Here is a 20,877-nt window from a genome sequence, read left to right on the forward strand (position 1 = left end):
GAGGATTATTCTTTTGGGGAAACTTTACATACCATGAGGGAGCATTTCCATTGGGAAAGTCTGGATTACTCTGAATCCAAGAAAAGGCTCAGGGATTTCCTTTTATTGCCGCAGCACAGGCCCCTGACTATTCCGCCTGTGCTAGATATTGTGGATGATGTGTTCTCTGAATTCAGCTTATCTCCTGATTCTTTGCCCCCTGCTCCAGCCAAGCCAGATAGGTATTATAGAGTCCCTGACTCTCACAAGTTTCTTTACAAAAATCCTTCTGCTGATCCAGAAACTATTTCCCAGGGTCCAAAAGGAGTTAAGGCTTCCATTGCAAAAAATCCAGTACTCTCTGACAGAGATTCCAGAGCTTTGGATAGATGGGGGAAGAAAGTATACACTTCTGCAACTTTAGCAGTAAGAGCTTTAAATTGCCAGTTTCACATGCTTAAGTACCAGCAATATTTAATGGCTCTGTTAAAACAGAAAATGCTTGCAAGCTCAGAAGCTCCTGATTGTAAAGAAATGCAGGATTTATTGCATGCAGTTGAACAGGTGGGAAAACTTGCTCTGCAATGTGGTTTTGATTCTTTAGAGGCCTCTTGTAGAGCCGCATACAGGTTCTGTGATTCGAAGACATGCTTGGTTAAAAGAACAGAGTTTACCTGATCATGTTAAGGCAAAATTATTGGATGCTCCTTTACAGCATGATACCTTGTTTGGTGTTAAGGCAGAAGAGGTGGTAAAGAAAATGGAGGATAAAGCTAAATCTATGCAAACAGTCAAGGATTTCTTACAGGTACAGCCACCTCGATTTAGCAGAAATTGGCCAACAAATAATTGGTCCTTTCCAGTGTCAGACAGGCCACAGAGAGGCAGATAAAGACGCCCAATCGGCAGATCTCAACCCCAAAGCTCAAACAGACGACAGTGGGGCACCTCAACCCCAAAAGGAGGTGAGGACAAGTCTCAACCTTACAGGAAACGGTCACAATGACTTTCCCCTTCGTACGCCAAGCACTTCCCTTTCGGAAGCCCCCTTAGGGGGAAAACTAGCACTTTTTTCTCAAAACTGGCAAACAATCACCCAAGACAAATGGGTTCTGAATATTGCGTCTCAAGGTTACAGGTTCCACTTTCATACTTTACCAAGGCTAAAAGGAATGCCAGACCTGCCACAAAATCAATGGGCAGAGGCACAAAAACAAATTTCAGCCCTCATGGACATGAGAGATATTCAAAAAGTACCACAACAGGAACAAGGACAAGGATTTTACTCAAGACCCTTCCTGGTCCCCAGAAAGGACAAGGCCTGGAGGCCCATACTAGACCTTTCAATTCTGAATACTTACCTGGATATTCCGAAATTCAAAATGTTGACATTACAGCAGCTTCTACCCATGCTGGACAAGAAGGCTTGGCTTGTTACTCTGGACCTCAAAGAGGCATACCTGCATGTCCCTATCGGACAGAATTGCAGAAGATACCTCAGATTCAAAGCTGGTACAATGCACTACCAATTCTCTGCACTGCCCTTTGGCTTATCTACTGCGCCCAGGGTCTTCACAAAGTGCCTGGCACCAGTAATTGCATTTTGCAGACAAAAAGGAATTCAAATATATCCATACCTGGACGACCGCTTCATTCAAGCAGAGACAAAGGACATTCTTCTACAGCATCTGGCATTTGTAAAAAGGTTGCTAATTTCTCTAGGGTACACAGTAAACGAAAAGAAGTCAAAACTAGTGCCCTCACAACAGATTATATTCCTGGGTGCCAGCTTAAATACAACGGCCCAGATGGCTTACCTCACGCCAAACAAACAAGTTCAACTAACTCAATATTTTCAATTACTGGCAAAAAAGTCCCATCTCCCTGCAAGAAAAAGTCTGCAGGCCCTGGGATTCATGGCATCCTGCATACTACTAATACCATATGCCAGACTGCATATGACGAAATTACAATGGTACCTAAAAAGTGTTTGGAATCAACACTCGCAGTTTAGAAGCAGTAATACCAATGATTCCCTGCCTACAACAGGAGTTTCGATGGTGGGCACAGGCATGTCACCTAAACAAGATTCAGCTTTTTACCCTACCCACAGCCAGGCAAACTCTAACAACAGATGCTTCAGATTACGCCTGGGGAGCACACATGGCAGGAAAATGCATTCAGGGCAAGTGGACCACAGACCAGATGCATCTTCACATCAATCAAAAATGTTGGCTGCTCAAAATGCCCTAACAGCTTTCAAGGACCTTCTGCATCCAGGACAATTATTACTAAAGACAAGACAACACCACAGTAATGTGGTACATAAACAAGCAAGGGGGCACTCATTCTTATCCACTATGCAGGCAAGCCATGACCTTGTGGAACACAGCTCTAATGCATCAAGTCCACCTGCAAGCACAATTCCTGCCAGGAAAGAAAAATACTCTGGCAGACTATCTAAGCAGAAATATCATGGACCCTCACGAATGGAAATTGAATCCACAAATCTTCAGCATGGTAACGCAAAAATGGGGATGCCCAGACATAGATCTTTTTGCCTCCCCACTGAATTGCCAACTACAAAAATTCTGCACAAGGACTTAACACAAGCAAGCATGGAAAGTGGATGCTCTTTTGTTCAGCTGGAAAAACCTAAAAGTTTATGCCTTCCCGCCACTGCCTCTCTTTTCAAAGGTACTCCTAAAAGCCAGAGATGAAAAACCACAGATGATCCTGATTGCTGCAGACTGGCCACGCCAGCACTGGTACCCTATTTTAAGGAACTTAGCTCAAGGCCCACCATGGATTTTGCCTCAAATTCCACACCTTCTGACTCAACAAAACAATCAGATCCTGCACGGTCAGCTCAAAACCCTAAACCTGGCTGCATGGCAGATTCATTAGTCAAACAGGCAACACCTCTCTCTAAAGCTGTTATGGATGTCATTTTGGAGGGCCAGGAGGCCTAGCACCAGGAAAGCTTACTCGGAAAAATGGAAGAGATTCTGCGCCTGGAACCAGGCTCAAAGCCTTGACCCTCTTGTTCCAAACATTCCTCAGATTTTACAATACTTAACTGAGATGCTAGACAGAGGCCTATCCTTCTCATCAATTAAGATCCACGCCTCTGCCATTTCAGCACATTACAACACGGATCCTCCTTTATTCTCTCATCCCTTGCTAAAGCAGTACCTCAGAGGGGCTAAAAACATAAGACCGCCCCGGAGAGCACCAACACCAACTTGGGGCCTCAGTTTCGTTTTGGAAAAACTGACCCTACCACCTTTTGAGTCAGCCAATACAGCCGATCTAAATTTTTTTCATGGAAAACAGCTCTGCTCCTGGCAGTAACTTCAGCACGAAGAGTCTCAGAGCTACAGGCATTAATGGCAGTGGAACCTTTTATATTTTTTCATCAGGACAGGGTTTCTTTAAGGACAAAACCCTACTTTTATGCCAAAGGTGGTATCTAGTGTGGCTCTTAACCAAACCATCCATTTGCCAACTTTTTATCCAAACCCCCAGAATAAAGGGGAGAAACTTCTGCATTCTTTGGACATACACAGACAGCTACGCTTCTACTTGGACAAAACAAAAGCTTTCAGGAAAACTGAGCAACTGTTTGTAGCATATGCTGCAGGATCACAGGGCAAGGCTACTATATCCAAATGGGTAGGACACTGTATTCGTTACTGCTACACACACCATGGAAAATCAGTCCCAAATAACATTAGGCCACATTCCACCAGGGCAACAGCCACTTCAACAGCCTTTCTCAGAGGAGTACCTACTAAGGAAATTTTGGAGGCTGCAACTTGGAGTTTAGTGCACACCTTTACCAAGCATTACCACCTGCCTCTTTACTCTAAAGCCAGAACAGGATTTGCCACTGCAGTTCTGCAGGGCCTCATAGCCAATCCTAACTCTTTATAGACCAGCCACCCCAACCTTAGCTTTGGGATTCTACCCAAGTGTAATGACTGCAGCAGTGTAACACGAACATAGTACAGTTTTGTACCTACCATAAATGTAGATGTTAGTGTTCACACTGCTGCAGTCCAGGTTACCCTCCCTGAATCCCCTCTGAACTAGCTGGGCTTATCTATGCCTTTCTATCCTATACAAGCTTTGCGGTGTATTTGCTTGTAACTGAAGGTATTGTTTTTATTTTATATGTATATTTTTTATTAGCCATATGTATTGCCTACCTACTGGGGGGCACCTGACATCTGGGGCAAGAAAAACTGAAGAAAATGGCGTAGGATGCATCTTATATATCCCTGGCGCACTGACGTCAGGAAAGAAGCGACAGCAACCGACGCCGGACCAAGACTTTGGAACTCTGGCCGACTGCGGGACCGCCTGACGGCAGGATAACCCAAGTGTATTGACTGCAGCAGTGTGAACACTTGAACATCTACATTTATGGTAGGTACAAAACTGTACTTTCTCTGCGCTGTCCTTTGGCTTATGTACTACGCCCAGGGTCTTCACAAAGTGCTTGGCTCCAGTAATTGCATTTTGCAGGCAAAGAAATATTCAAATATATCCATACCTGGATGATTGTCTGATTCAGGCAGAAAACAGGGACATTCTTCTAAAACATCTGGCGTTTGTAAAAAGGGTTCTAACTTGTCTAGGGTACACTATAAACGAAAATAAATCACGACTGGTACCCTCTCAAAAAATTGCATTCCTGGGTGCAAGCTTGAATACAACTTCCCAGATGGCTTTCCTTATCCCAGAAAAGCAAATTCATTTGGTAACTTACTTCAAACAGTTGGCCACAAAAACCCTGCTATCTGCAAGACAAATTCTGCAAGCCTTGGGGTTCATGGCCTCCTGCATTCTTCTAATTCCATATGCAAGACTGCATAGGAGAAAACTTCAGTGGTACTTAAAAAGTTTATGGAGTCAACATTGTCACAGCCTGGAAACAATGATTCCTATCATACCTTGCCTGCAACTAGAGTTCCTATGGTGGGCAGAGGCCTGCCACCAAAACAAGTGTCTGTCATTCACTCCACCTCCTGCCACCCAAACCCTAACTACAGACGCATCAGACTATACATGGGGGGGCTCATCTGGCAGGAAGTGCATTCAGGGCAAATGGAGCCCAAATCAAATGCACCTTCATATCAATCAAAAAGAAATGCTAGCTGTACAGAATGCACTGATAGCCTTCAAGGACTACCTTCATCCAAGACAATTAATGATAAAGACAGACAACACCACAGTTATGTGGTACATAAACAAGCAGGGGGGTACACACTCCTACCTCCTTTGCAGACTAGCCATGGCAGTGTGGAACATGGCCGTGACCTATCAAGTACAACTACAAGCTCAATTCCTGCCAGGAAAGCTGAATACTCTGGCAGACTGACTAAGCAGAAATCTCATGGACCCTCACGAATGGAAACTGGAACCATGGATTTTCAACATGTTGACATGCAAATGGGGGAGCCCAGACATAGATCTTTTTGCCTCACCCCAAAACTATCAGTTGGACAAATTTTGCAGAAGAACTCATCACAAAAAAGCCTGAAAAGTGGGATGCTCTGTCCTTCAGCTGGAAAAACCTATCAGTCTATACCTTTCCCCCTCTGCCTCTGCTCTCCAAAGTTCTACTAAAAGTCAAACAGGACAAACCAAAAATGATTTTGATTGCTCCAGACTGGCCTCGCCAACACTGGTACCCACTCCAGTGCAGTGTGTCACACCTTCCACCGAGGCACCTGCCTTAGACACCTTACTTACTGTCTCAGCAGAACAATCAAACTCTGCACACTCAGCTCCAAACTTTGTATCTTGCAGCGTGGCTAATCACCTAAATTCACCCTTAGCATCCCTCAGCAAACCTGTGATGGATGTCATTTTGGAGGCGAGAAGACCCAGTACTAGAAAATCTTATGCAGACAAATGAAAAAGATTCTGTGCCTGGAATCCATCTCAAGGGATAAGCACAGTAGTGCCCAACATTCCTCAGATTTTGCAATACTTAACTGTGATGCTTCACAAGGGCCTGTCCCTTTCTTCCATAAAAATCCATGCCTCAGCCATTTCAGCTCATTACAACACAGAACCTTCCCTCTTCTCTCATCCTCTGCTAAAACAGTATCTCAGGGGAACCAAAAACTTAAGACCACCCAGGAGAGCTCCAACCCCTGCCTGGGACCTCAATTTTGTATTGGAGAAGCTCACTCTCCCTCCTTTCAAGCCAGGTGCTACTGCAGACTTAAAATTTCTCTCCTAGAAAACAGCTTTCCTTTTAGCAGTCACTTCAGCTAGAAGGATTTCCGAATTACAGGCTCTTATGGCAGTGGAGCCTTTCATCATTTTTCATGCGCACAGGGTGTCTCTCAGGACCAATCCATCCTTCATGTCTGAGGTGGTTTCCAGTGTGGCTCTTATACAGACCATTCATTTGCCAACTTTCTTTCCCAATCCACAGAACAAGGGGGGCGGATTCTGCATTCATTGGATGTACACAGACAACTTAGATTTTACTTAAACAGGACTAAATCTTAAAGAAAATCTGAACAACTGCTGGTGGTATTTGCTGCAGGGGCAGAGGGAAATGCTATTTCAAAGCAAACCATTTCCAAATGGATAAGCCATTGTATTCATTTCTGCTATATGCACCATGGAAAAACTATCCCCAAGGGGATCAGATTCCATTCCACTAGGGCTGCATCTACTTCAACAGCCTTTCTCAGAGGTGTTCCTACCAAGGACATTCTAGAAGCTGCTTACCTGGAGCTCATTTCATACTTTCACCAAACATTACCATTTACCACTTTTCTCTAAATCCAGAACTGGCTTTGCCACTGCTGTCCTGCAGGGCCTTATAGCTGGTCCTAATGCTGTATAATTCCCTCCACCCAACCATAGCTTTGGGAATCTACCCAAATGTAATGACTGCAACAGTGAAACATGAAGAACATAGTACAGTTGTGTACACTTACCGTAAAAGTAGATGTTCGAGTGTATTCACTGTTGCTGTCCTGGTTACCCTCCCTCCAGCTCCCTATTTTTCTCTGGCTATACTTATACCTTCTTTCACTATGCTTAAAAGCCCTTTTGGTGTATTTGCTTTGGGTTGGAGGTATATTTCTTTTGTGTTTTTAATTTTATTTGCTCCCCATTTGGGAGGCACCTGACATCTGGGGCAAGAAAAACTAATGTAATGGCATTGGCTGCATGTTTTATACCCCTGACGACCTGACGTCACGGAAGAAGGGACAGCCAACTACGCAGGACCAAATACTTTAATCAGGCCAACTGAAGGCAACCTGCCAGCAAATTACCCAAATGTAATGACTGCAACAGTGAATACACTCTAACGTCTACATTTATGGTAAGTGTACACAAATGTACTTTCTCTATACTTTTCTTATCCTTCACTTATGCAGGGGCAGTGCATTTGTTGCCGTTTAGGCCTTGCACACTTATGCAGTAACCAACGATCTGTTAGAGATGCCCATCAAGGCATCTGTCAACATACACTGGTCAGATCTGGTTTTCGTGTTTTATCCTCCCTAAGGGTGGCCATTTCCTTCTGCATATCCTTGTCTGTTCTGCCAGTTTTTTTTCTTTTCTCTTCTTAATCCCTTCTGTTAACTCCTTTTCCACTCTGGTCTTTAATTGTTTTATCTTTATCTTTTGTTTTGCTAGCCTCCTTGTATTGTGCTTCCTCCATCTAACCACCTCTTCCTCTCTAATTTTCTTAGTCTCTATATTTTGCAGTAACTGCTATCCTCACATTCCTAAGTAGCCACATTGGTCTTCTGCTTTTGCTTGTTCCTCACATCCTTTTCTGCAGCCCTGAGTACTCCATTGTGACTTTTTTCCCATGTTTTGTTTACTCCAATTGGCGCCTAAATTATCCTTCACCACCTCCCCCAGAATAGCATTATCATTATTTTTCTAAAATTCCACACCAACGCTTATGCCTTTTTTTATTCCTACCATTTCCCCCACATAAATGACACATTAACATGATCACTGTTAACAAACAGTGCCTTAACGTGGACCTCATGCCCCCCCCCCTGCAGTGGTTATCCAGTTGGCTGAATCCGTCATGGTCCAAGACTTCACTTAGCTCCTGCTCCCACTCTACTCTGGAGCTCCAAATTTCAGTCTGTTCCTGGCAGATTCAGATCACCTGTGAGTGTTACTGTCATGCTCCTTAACCTACTCCTTTCTTCACCCCACTTGTCTTTTATCCACTGTTGTCAAGAGGAATGTTCTCATAGGAAGAACCACCCTTGAGAATTTGCAAGGGAATTTTTCCTGCTGTTAATGGAGTATGAACCTCCTATCAGATGCAAAAGTTATTTCGGTAGATTATATTAGGCCCATCCTTCATAACATAGACAGCCACATTCGCCTGTCCCTGGCATAGTTGTTCTTGAACCTGTACGTCTGTATTTCTTTTTCAAGCTTCACATCCTTTGCATCTCATGCCAAAGATGCAGAAAGGCTTGTACTACAATGCATGATGGGATGGGGTGATTTTTATGGCACCTGCCTGCTTCTTGTAGTGACTGAATATTCTGGAACCCCAATGCCCATTTATTTGACTTGCTGTTCATCTGTTTGCTGGTAAACTGAGGAAGTGCCTTTTTTCTAGGGCTTCTTTTCAGCAACCTGAGCCTTTTCCACTTTTGAAGCATATGTACTTAGATGGACAGTGCTAAGTTACTGTACCAAACCATAGTCTTCAACTGCAAAGCTAAGACATTTCTAGATCTGTCCATTCAGGTGTCCTTCAAGTGGTAAGTCATACATGTCAGCCTTAGTTTCCTACATCACAGGCAAGGAGGAGCCTTTCACATACTTTTTGTAAGAAGGCATTATCTCAGCATTCTTTTAAAGACCTATCTTGCTGAGTCATTGGTTTCATCAAGGACATGGACTCCCTTAAGGTGCAGACTATCAGAATTGAGGGTGTGAGCGAGAACAGGATTCTTAGATAAGAGGAGCTGTTCTGCAGCAGAGGTATCCCTAATTAAGACCCTTTTGCATCTTTGGAGAATAGGAAAGGTCTACAGCTGCTTATTCTGTGGATCACTATTGCAGTAGCAATAAATGCCAGAACTCCTACAGAAGGCCCAGTTTTCAGAGCATAGCATCCTTCCCCCTCTTGGCCTTGAAGTGTTCATGCCCTGGTATGTTGGTACATTCCCAGCATAAAGAGCTGTTTTGACCATGACGTCTTGAGTTTCATAATCCACTCATGTTGAAATCTGTTTATTTATTTTTACACATCTTGGGGTTGCAGAATTGGGTTTTTAATTGTACAGGAAACCATAAGACTGTGTGTGTCTGTGTGTGTCTCTCTCTCTCTGTGTCTGTGGCTCTGTGTCTCTGTACAACACACTTGTACCTATTAATGTGTGTTCGGGAGATGTTGTTCGTTTTGGGTAGAGATTAAGTGTAGTGCCTATTACATGTGGGTTAGTGTGAGCTTTGCTTGTGTAATATTTTTTTTTGTAAGATTGGGTGCATGTGAGCATACACTTCATTTGATGATTGAGATTTATATGTGTACACCCACACACATAAATATACATTGATTAAGCCATTGTAACACTGTTTGCACCACAGATTAAATAAGTATTCAGCTTAAAGAAGTAATTGCGCATTCAGCTTGTCACACACACTGTACATTCATTCAAAACAGACACACACACACACACACACACACACACACACACACACACACACACACACACACACACACACACCATATTATCAACACAAACCGTAAAGACATACTTGCTGGGTCTCAGAGAAAAGTTTTCAGTTTTCATTATACAATCAGAGTGTTAGAAAATAGTTTTTTGAGAAATCCGAGTACAGTGGGGTTGTTTGTGGTTGCATTGTGTTGGATTTTCAGAGAAAATAGAATGGCCTGGTAGTCTGATTTTAACCATGAATGGGGAGACATGGGGTATGGTGCAAAAAGGATTAGTGATTATGAGATTGAGAAGACAGGTCCTTAGTAGGAGAGGACACTGTCTAGTTTAAGGAACTGGCATTAATAAAGTTGAGGAAATGCTGTGCATATTTGCTGATGGTGGAATTTGTTCACCAATTTACGAATGGGTAGTTTAACTCCTCCAAGAAAATCGTATGTCATTCAGTATAAAGGACTCAATTTGGATTAGCTAAATATGGGCAGTGGGAGAAATAGAATGGGGTAATTAGCAGTGATGACTGTAATTCTTCATATGTAGAGTGGCAGTTCTTTTAAATTATTGATAACATTGTTGAATTGATGATAAATGCCTGATGGGATAAGTGGAATAGTGCTAATAAATATCTACAGTCTGTCACATACTCTGTCAGCATCCATTAAGAGGAAGACACACACATTTGCTTTTCACTAGTAAAGTATACAGTTTTTCACTCTTAAAGTGAAAGTTATTTCTGTATGGAATAGCAACATGAGTTGTTTTCTAATTTAATGTAATTTATTAGAAGAGATGTTTTTGAATAGGGGCTATCCTAATTATTTAATTTCAGCTGTGAGACACGAAATACAATATAAAAGAGATACTGGTTTCTATCTCCCATTATTAAGCTCTTGTCAACAGTTAGAACATAATTCTAATGAGATGTCAGTTGATATCAGTATCAATTTTACATGTGAGTCAAACATTAATCTGGCAACTAATGTAAATAAGGTGTCATATAATATCAGCTTTTTGCACACTTTCTCGACAGATTATGATAAGATAAGAAATATTTTATACAAAAATTGGGCTTTTATAAATAGTAATGAAGCACTGTTCAGAGTTTTAGGTAATAAACCTCAACTAACCTATAAACGGGGTTTAAATCTTAAAAATATACTTGAAAAAAAGAATGAAATGTCTCACACATTCTAGAATTAAAGGTATGTTTAAGTGCGGTTGCTGTGCCCAATGTAAAAACATTTTAGTAACAAATAGCTGTGTCATTAATGGCATTAAGTATTACATTAATTCTAGATTTAATTGTGAAACCCAAGCAGTAACTTATGCAGCCTTATGTCAATTCTGTGAGGCGTTTTATATAGGTAAAACGGAGCGTAAACTTAGACAAAGGATATATGAGCATTGTTATGCCATTAAAAATAAGGATTGTAACAATGCTCTAGCTAAGCATATCTCACTTAATCCAACACACTCTTTTAAATTTATCATTTTGCAGAAACGAATGAGTGATATTAGAGGTGGTCCTTGGCAAACTAAGTTAGAAATAGATGAGCTTAAATGGCAGATTCTGACCAACGCTCAAGTGTTTCCAGGTCTAAATGAGGCACTTTCTATTAAATGTGTGTTAAACTTATTGTCTCTGAACAGATGATGTTTTTTATTATTTAATATATATTAATTTTTTAATATGGCATATTTTATATTTTTTTATATTATTTAGTTATTTATTACTAATAATCACATAAAGGTATTCTATAGCTTAGTATTTACTTGTATTGGTAGTTTGACCTTATGGTATTGAATGTGTGTTTGTGACTTAAAAATGAAGCAAGCTGTTTTTAAGAGCATTCAACTTTAAAAGTTAATTGATGTTTTAATTGAATTGCTTATTTAAATGTCTGTTTGATAATATACACTGTTTTGTCTGAAGAAGGCTCGGAAAGGTCCGAGCCGAAAGCGCTTACATTAAAACAGGTTTTAAAAACTTCATTGCTGCCAGCACTATTGTTTTCAGGTTTAACAGTGGGAGAAATAGAATGGGGTAATTAGCAGTGATGACTGTAATTCTTCATCTGTAGAGTGGCAGTTCTTTTAAATTATTGATAACATTGTTGAATTGATGATAAATGCCTGATGGGATAAGTGGAATAGTGCTAATAAATATCTACAGTCAGTCACATACTCTGTCAGCATCCATTAAGAGGAAGACGCACACATTTGCTTTTCACTAGTAAAGTATACAGTTTTTCACTCTTAAAGTGAAAGTTATTTCTGTCTGGAATAGCAACATGAGTTGTTTTCTAATTTAAATTAGTTTTATTGTTTCCTTTCAGCCATTGATGAGAGAAGTGATGGAAACCAAGCCTGACCTTTCCAGAGATGAAGCCCGTCAATTGATTGAGCGTTGTCTGAAAGTCTTGTACTACAGAGATGCACGTTCTTATAACAAAGTAGGTTTACTAGTGGAGCTGTGAGCAGCATGGATAACTGTTGGAGAAACTACTAGTCATAATTGACCCACAGTTTTTTTATATCATTTTGTTGCTGCTGTTGTATAACTTAGATGATGTTCTTCGTGTTTCACTGGTCATCACATTTGGGTTATCCTGCCAGCGGTAACCCTCAATCGGCCCGAATATCAGAGGCTTAGTATTTTTGTGTCAGTTGCTGTCGCTCCAGGACTGACGTCAGGTCGTCAGTGGTATAAAATCAGGCAGCCGACGCCATTACATCAGTCTTTTTTGCCGAGGAGCCCGAAGCAGAAGCAGCCTGGCAGACACCCTCCTGTCTGACATCAAGATGTTGGAGTTGTAAAGAGTTGTCAATTGGCCCTATCTTTAGTTCATTTTTGCCATCTGAGTCTAATGCAACTTCACATCTTAGTGTAATGAGTACCCTGTTGGGGAAACTTTCTGTTTTTCTAGAGTACTAAATTGTAGATGTCAGAAAAATTGTTACAGTATTTTGTACAGAGTGCAAAAAACAAATTCCCCATGGGGATTTATACTTTTTGTTTTGCTTGAGTCCCGATCATGACGGAACAAATTGCTCCCCATTGTCCATATTTTAACCACTACACACACTGTCTGCAAAGATTCAGAAAAGATCTCACTCGCAGCTTAGGTTCACTGTTGCGTCCACCAGTCCCTCCACTGGCCTCCTGCAAAAAAAAAATCAAAGGAGAAGCTTCCCACGGGTACGAATGCTGGAGGAGCTGATGACAGTTTGTTTCTGGCATCCCTCCCACGCTTGAGATCGGTAAAGGAGGTGTGAGGCTCTTTTGCAGCCCCTTCCGATACTGTCCCACTTGGCTTAGGCTGCTTGTGCCCTGCAGCGTCAAGTGTCAGTCAGGTGTCAGTCAGGTATGGCACCAGTAGACAGTCACAAACGTCTGATGCCCAGATTCTGGTTACCAAGGGGAAAAGCAGAATCCTCCCCTATTTAGTGAGGAGGTACTGTGGCCTGTATTTAGGTTGCAAAAGCCATCCTTAACCAACACCACACCCAAATGCAGGCCCATACCTCTGAAGGTAATCAAGTCTGTCATCTTTTTACCTAGCACAGACCATATGGGCCTAAGCCACATATCACAGGCCTGTCCATACGACTTGTTCAGGTTAGCGGAGAATCTCATGGATTATGTAAGCTCCAAGCAGGACTTCCCTGAAAAAGTCCCCTGCTATGGGAATCTGTCCATTTAAGACTCTTAATTGCTCAGACTCTTGAGGAGGAACAGTTAACATATGTTGACCAGCTTTCGATATGGTCTTTTGTCAGCTAAGAGTTGGAAGATACCTTAGCCTCAACTTCACCACCTGCAGACCTTTCTTTTGAGGACACTTTTCATAAGATGAAAGAGTTTTTTCACTGGGAAGCTGAGAAATATTCCCAGTCTAAGAAGAGATTTAGACGTTTTCTTCTTCCTGCACCCAAACCATTATCTATTCCACCAGTGCTGGAAATTGTGGGTCATGTGCACACAGCCTTGTAGCTTGACTTCCTGCCCCTAGGAATCCTGACTGTTTCTACAGAGTACTTGACTTCTGCAGGCACACGTGTAAGAAGCTAATGGCAGATCCCAAAGTAGTCATTCAGTTCAACAGGGTCCAAAGGCTGCATTTCTGGAACCCCCTCCTAAATGGTGAGGAGAGCACATCTCTGTGTTGATTTTGGGGAAAAAGATGCACAATAGCTATCCTGACTGTGAGAGACTTGGAACTTCAATTTTCATATTTAATAAATACCAGGAGATGTTCTTGGATCAGATGAAACATAAGTAAAGGGGATTTGTAGATAAGGCTCTCCAGAAAGAGATGCTGGGTCTATACAATAGTAGCACCCAAGCTGCTAAGCATTCCTTGAAATGTGGCTTTGATGCTTTGAATGCATCCAGCAGGGTAACTGCCATGGCATCCATTATCAGGAATTATGGTTAGCTGAAGAAATAACTCCTGTCTAAACATGTTAAAGCAGAAATCCTAGACTTCCTTTTGCCATGGACGTTTTCTATGGACCTTAAACTGAAAGAGTATTTAATAAATTGGAAGAGAAGATGAAGACAGTGCAGATGTCAAAGATTTTCTGCAGATCCCACCATCAAGATTCAGTAGAAATTACCCAGGCAAAGACCGGTCCTTTCATGCCACACAGACTAAAGATAAAGGTGGAAAGCAAAGGAAAACCTCAAAATGAGGCAAACTGATCCCTGGGCCAGCCCTGGTGGTTCCCTGTCACAGTGACCCAGTGGGGCAACTCTGACTCAGCAGATCACTTCCCTGCCCCACCACATAAAATCCCTCCCAATCCCTAACCCCCACTCTTCTCCGGCTAGAATAGTAGTCTGTAGGCTGTCCCTTTTTTATCCCAGCTTGCTCAGCATTACCCAAGACAAATGAGTATTAAACCTAGTAAAGTCAGGCTACAGGATGTAATTTTCAAAAATCCCAAACATTTCTGGCACTCTCCCTCCACTCTCCACGCTGGTACAGGCTTAAGTTCAAACTCTTCTTGTACAAAGATCACTCCATGCTGTTTCCTGTCCCAAGTAAAGAAAGGTCATGGATACCTGTCCTAGACCTGTCAAAAACTTAACATGATTCTGCTGGTCCCAAACTTTATAATGCTTACTCTGCATAGATTTCTACCAATTATCATACCAGAAGCTCTCATGGGGTTACAGTGGACTTGAAGGATGTCTACCTTCATGTTTCTATAGTGCATGGTCACAGGTAGTTCCTGTTCTTCAAGGCAGGGACCTCTCACTGCCAACTTTCTGCCTTGCCCTTTGGCTTGTCCACTGTTTGTCTTCTAAAAATGTCTGGCTCCAGTGAGAGCATTCTGGATTACTGCTTTATTCAGGCATCATCTCTGGAAGAGATGCAGTCCTCTCTCCAGTTGAGCATGATTTGTGGTCTAGTATTGGGTTCTCACTGGACATCCAGAAATCCAATTCCCAACCCTCTACCATGGTAGGAGAAGAGTTGGATTCAAGAGAGTGGAAAACCTGCCTTCCACAATTCAATATGCAGTGAATATAAAAAGTTTACACACCCCTTTTAAAATGCTGGGGTTTTGTGATATAAAAAAATTAGACCACAATAAATAATTTCAAAAATTTTCCCACCTTTAATGTGACCTATAACCTGTACAATTCAATTGAAAAACAAATCTGTTAGCGGAAAAAATATAAAAAATAAAAAAATGTACAATAAAATGTTGCATAAGTGTACACAGCCTTAAACTAATACTTTGCTGAAGCACCTTTTGATTTAATTACAGCTTTCAGTCTTCTTGGGTAGGAGTCTATATCAGCATGGCACATCTTGACTTGGCAATATTTGCCCAGTCTTCCTTGCAATAGCGCTCCAAATCTGTCAGATTTTGTGGTCACCCCACAAATTTTCTATTGGATTTAGGTCTGGGCTCAGGCTGGGCCATTCCATAACTTTAATTTTCTTCTGGTGAAGCCATTCTTTTGTTGATATGGATGTTTGCTTGGGGTCATTGTCTCTTGTTGATAGGTGAAATTCCTCTTCATCTTCAGCTTTCCAGCAGATGCCTGAAGATTTTGGGCCAAAAGTGACTGGTATTTGGAATTGTTCAGAATTCCCTTCAACTTTACTAAAGCCCCAGTTCTAGCTGAAGACGACCAACCCTAAAGCATGATACTGCCACCACCATGCTTCACTGTGGGGATGATGTTCTTTTGGTGATGCAAAGTGTTGTTTTTGCGCCATACATACATTTTGGAATTGTGGCCAAAAAGTTCAACCTTGGACTCATCAGACCATAACCCATTTTCCAACATGCTTTTGGGGGACTTTGTTTTGTTTTGCAAATTTTAGCCGGGATTGGATGTTTTTCTGTGTAAGAATAGGCTTCCATCTTGCAACCCTACCCCATAGTCCAGACATATGGAGAATACAGGAGATTGTTGTCACATGTAGTACACAGTCAGTACTTGCCAGAAATTCCTGCAGCTCCTGTAGATGTTCTTCGTGTTTCACTGTTGCAGTCATTATGTTTGAGTAATCTGCTGGCAGGTTGCCCTCAGTCGGCCTGAATAACAAAGTCTTGGGTCCTGCGTCAGTTGCTGTCTCCTCTTCCATGATGTCAGGTCATCAGGGGTATAAAACGTGCAGCTGACGCCATTTTATTCAGTCTTTCTTGCCGCGCGGTGCCCGAAGCAGAAGCAGTTTGCAAGTGCCGGTCGGCCAACTCCTGAAATTTTAGTGTTTGTTTCAGATCTGAAGTCTTCAAACTAAAGCTACGTACCCCTTTGGGGAAACTTTTTCTTGTTCCTTACCGATGTCAGTAAAAGTTAATAATTGCATTACTTGTGGGAAGCAAATACCTCATAAGGATTTTCATTTGTACTGTATTCCTTGCCTAAGCCCAGATCGCAACGTGCCTTGCTGTTGGTTTTGTGCTAGATTTAACCAACGCACTATTAAGTGTCTGTATATTTCTGCTTCTAAATATTTTGGCTCAAGATTTAATTATCCTGAAATGTCGTTGGTTAGCAATATGACTACCGGAGTTCACAAAAAACGCAAAGAAAAAGACAGACAGACAGTCGAGGTCCAAAACCAACGACGAAGCTTCCCCTAAGCCAGTCGCCAGTTCGCCAGTACTCAGGGAGGCATTTTCGCAGCCCCTGATACCTGCTACTTTTGAGTCGCAGGCCTCTACCGAGACCCATTCGGAGTCCGGTATGCCGCGAGATTCTCAGAGTATTAAACCCGCGGATGTCTCTCCCTTAGATGGGTCTGGAGCTGCTGAGCAGGCTCCGGCTTTTGAGGGTGTTTTCAGGCCTCAACATTTTTATATTAAACAGACGCCAGCAACAAAAACTAGGTCAAAAACAACTTCCATGTCTAAAAAACCGATGCATGAGCCACGTGCTCAGGCCCCTATGCCTAAAAAACAGATGATCAAAATGGCTGAGGATTTAATTACCTTGATCAGGGGTTCCCAACCACCCCCTGCTAAGAGGCCTAGGCAAGGCACTGATTATCAATCTTCAGATCAGGTTTCCATTTCTTCTGATTCCTCTTATCAGGAATTTTCTATTCCACCCTATGAGGATTCTGATGCAGAGGAATCCATCCCATCTGTGTCTCCTCCTGAGGATTGCTCATTTGGAGAGACTATGCATACTTTAAGGGAACATTTTCACTGGGAGAGTCAGGACTTCTCTGAATCAAAAAAGAGGCTTAGGGATTTCCTTCTTTCTCAGCATGGGTCTTTGGCAGTACCTCCTGTATTAGACATTGTTGATGTTTTCTCGGAATCGAGCATGGTTCCTGATTCCATGCCTCCGGCTCCTAGTAAGCCAGACCGATATTACAGGGTTCCTGACTCCCACAATTTCCTTTTCAAAAACCATGCAGCTGACCCTGAAACTATTTCTCAGGGTCCCAAGGGTGTAAAGGACTCTACAGCCAAGAATCCCACCCCTTCTGGTCGATATTCCGGGGCGCTGGATAGATGGGGTAAGAAGGTTTATACGTCTGCAACCTTGGCAGTCAGGGCTTTAAACTGCCAGTTTCATATGCTTAAATATCAACATCATGTTATGGGCTTATTGAAACAGAAAATTATGATTTCTGATTGTGTGGAAAATAGAGTTACATGAATTATTGCATTCAGCAGAACAAGTTAGAAAGCATACTTTGCAATGTGGTTTTTATTCCTTGGAGGCCTCTTGTACGAGCAGGTAAGGGTGATAAAGGATAATGAGGGAAACATACTCATAAGTGAGGAGAGTGTGTTGAGCAGATGGAAAGAGTACTTTGAGGGGTTGATGAATGAAGAGAATGAGAGGGAGAGAAGGTTGGATGATGTGCGGATAGTGAATCATGAAGTGCAGTGGATTAGTAAGGAGGAAGTAAGGATAGCTATGAAGAGGATGAAGAACGGAAAGGCTGTTGGTCCCGATGACATACCTGTGGAAGCATGGAGGTGTTTAGGTGAAATGGCAGTGGAGTTTTTAACTAGATTGTTTAATGAAATCTTGGAAAGTGAGAGGATGCCTGAGGAATGGAGAAAATGTGTTTTGGTACCGATTTTTAAGAATAAGGGTGATGTGCAGAACTGTAGTAACTACAGAGGGATTAAACTGATCAGTCACAGCATGAAGTTATGGGAAAGAGTAGTGGAAGCTAGATTAAGAAGGGAGGTGATGATTAGTGATCAGCAGTATGGTTTCATGCCAGGAAAGAGCACTACAGATGCGATGTTTGCTCTGAGAGTGATGGAGAAGTACAGAGAAGGTCAGAAGGAGTTGCATTGTGTCTTTGTGGATTTAGAGAAAGCATATGACAGGGTGCCTAGAGAGGAGTTGTAGTATTGTATGAGGAAGTCGGGAGTGTTAGAGAAGTATGTAAGAGTGGTACAAGATATGTACGAGGGTAGTGTGAGAGCGGTGAGGTCTGCGGTGGGAGTGACGGATGCATTTAAGGTGGAGGTGGGATTACATCAAGGATCAGCTCTGAGCCCTTTCTTATTTGCAATGGTGATGGACAGGTTGACAGACGAGATCAGACAGGAGTCCCCGTGGGCTATGATGTTTGCAGATGACATTGTGATCTGTAGTGAGAGTAGGGAACAGGTGGAGGAGACCCTGGAGAGGTGGAGATGTGCTCTAGAGAGAAGAGAAATGAAGGTCAGCAGGACTAAGACAGGATATATGTGTGTGAATGAGAGGAAGGGTAGGAATGGTGAGGATGCAGGGAGTAGAGGTGGTGAAGGTGAATGAGTTTAAGTACTTGGGATCAACAGTTCAGAGTAATGGTGAGTGTGGAAGAGAGGTGAAGAGGAGAGTACAGGCAGGATGGAATGGGTGGAGAAGAGTGTCAGGAGTAATTTGTGACAGACTAGTACCAGTAAGAGTGAAAGGGAAGGTCTACAAGAGGGTAGTGAGACCAGCTATGTTATACGGGTTGGAGACAGTGGCATTGACAAAAAGGCAGGAGTCTGAGCTTGACGTGGCAGAGTTGAAGATGTTAAGATTTGTACTGGGTGTGACGAGGATGGACAGGATTAGGAATAAGTATATTAGAGGGTCAGCCCAGGTTGGAAGGTTTGGAGACAAAGCCAGAGAGGCAAGATTACGTTGGTTTGGACATGTGCTGAGGAGGGATGCAGAGTATATTGGGAAAAAAGATGTTAAGGATGAAGCTGCCAGGTAACAGGAAAAGAGGAAGGCCTAAGATAAGGTTTATGATATGGTGAGAGGATATGCAGGTGGTTGGTGTGACAGAGCAAGATGCACAGGACAGGAGGAAATGGAAACAGTTGATCTGCTGTGGCGACCCCTAATGGGAGCAGCCGAAAGAAGAAGGGAAGGCCTCTTGTAGGGCTGCCGTTACTGGATCTGTGATTAGAAGGCATGCCTGGCTCAAGGAGCAAAATCTACATGCTCATGTTAAAGCTAAATTGTTGGATGCCCCTTTGCAGCATGATGCTCTGTTTGGTAATAAGGCAGAAGAGGTTTTAAAGAAAATGGAAGACCAAGCTAAATCTATGCAAACTGTAAAAGATTTCTTACAAGTGCAGCCACCCAGGTTCAGTAGACACTGGCTTACTAAAAATTGGTCCTTTCCTGTGTCCAACAGAGCCACTCAAGGCAAATCCAGGCACTCAAAAGGCTCCAGATACCAATCACAGGGTTTTTACAGGTCAAAGCAATGGGGTGCCTTCACCTCCAAATCAGGAGGAAACAAAGCACAACCCTACAGTAAGCAGTCTCAGTGACTTTCCTCTACCATCACCAAGCACTTATCTTTTGGCAGCCCCCTTGGGGGGAAAACTAGCACTTCATGCTCAAAATTGGCAGTTAATTACCCAGGACAAGTGGGTATTAAACATAGTATCCCAGGGGTACCAATTTAATTTCCATACTTTGCCAATCCCAAACAGATGGCCGTATCTGCCACAAAACCAGTGGGCGGAGGCCCAGAAACAAGTCAAGTCCCTCATGGATATGGGGGCTATTCAACCGGTACCAGAAAAGGAAAAAGGACAAGGTTTTTATTAAAGACTTTTCCTGGTACCCAGAAAAGACAATTCATGGCGTCCAATACTGGACTTATCGATTTTGAACACGTTCCTGGACATTCCAAAATTCAGAATGCTGACTTTACAATAGCTACTGCCTATGCTAGGCAGGAATGCTTGGTTAGTAACTCTAGACTTAAATGAGGCATACCTGCATATCCCAATAAGGGAATAATGCAGTTGATGCCTCCGCTTCAAAGCAGGTTTTCAGTGTTACCAATTCTTTGCACTGCTTTTTGGCTTATCTACTGCGCCCAGGTTCTTTACAAAATGCCTGGCACCAGTAGTTGCATTCTGCAGACAAGCATTCAAATTTATCCTTATCTGGATGACTGTTTCATTCAAGCAGAGGACAAGGACCCTCTTCTTCATCTGGCGTTTGTAAAAAGACTTCTAGCATAACTAGGGTACACCATAAACGAAAATAAATTGCAACTGGTACCCTCTCAAATGATTACATTCCTGGGAGCAAGCTTGAATACAGCTGCCCAGATGGCTTACCTCACGCCATTCAAACAAAGGCAACTGACAACATACTTCAAACAAATGGCAAAAAAAAAAGCAGTTATCTGCAAGACAAATTCTGAGGGCTTTGGAGTTCATGGCATCCTGCATTCTACTAATTCCATAT

The 20,877-nt window shown here is 42.4% G+C and overlaps 1 protein-coding gene across 1 annotated transcript in view; it reads left to right on the top strand.

Moving 5' to 3' along the window:
• PSMB4 (proteasome 20S subunit beta 4) overlaps window positions 1-20,877 on the top strand; it is a 414,203-nt gene that overhangs the window by 134,772 nt on the left and 258,554 nt on the right. Inside the window, exon 4 of the mRNA XM_044079370.1 lies at window positions 12,020-12,136. Coding sequence (XP_043935305.1) covers window positions 12,020-12,136 — 117 coding nt within the window. The remainder of the gene's footprint in view (window positions 1-12,019; window positions 12,137-20,877) is intronic.

Source organism: Protopterus annectens, chromosome 8.part0 (assembly GCF_019279795.1).
Source record: "Protopterus annectens isolate FY-2018-M chromosome 8.part0, PAN1.0, whole genome shotgun sequence".
NCBI lineage: Eukaryota > Metazoa > Chordata > Ceratodontiformes > Protopteridae > Protopterus > Protopterus annectens.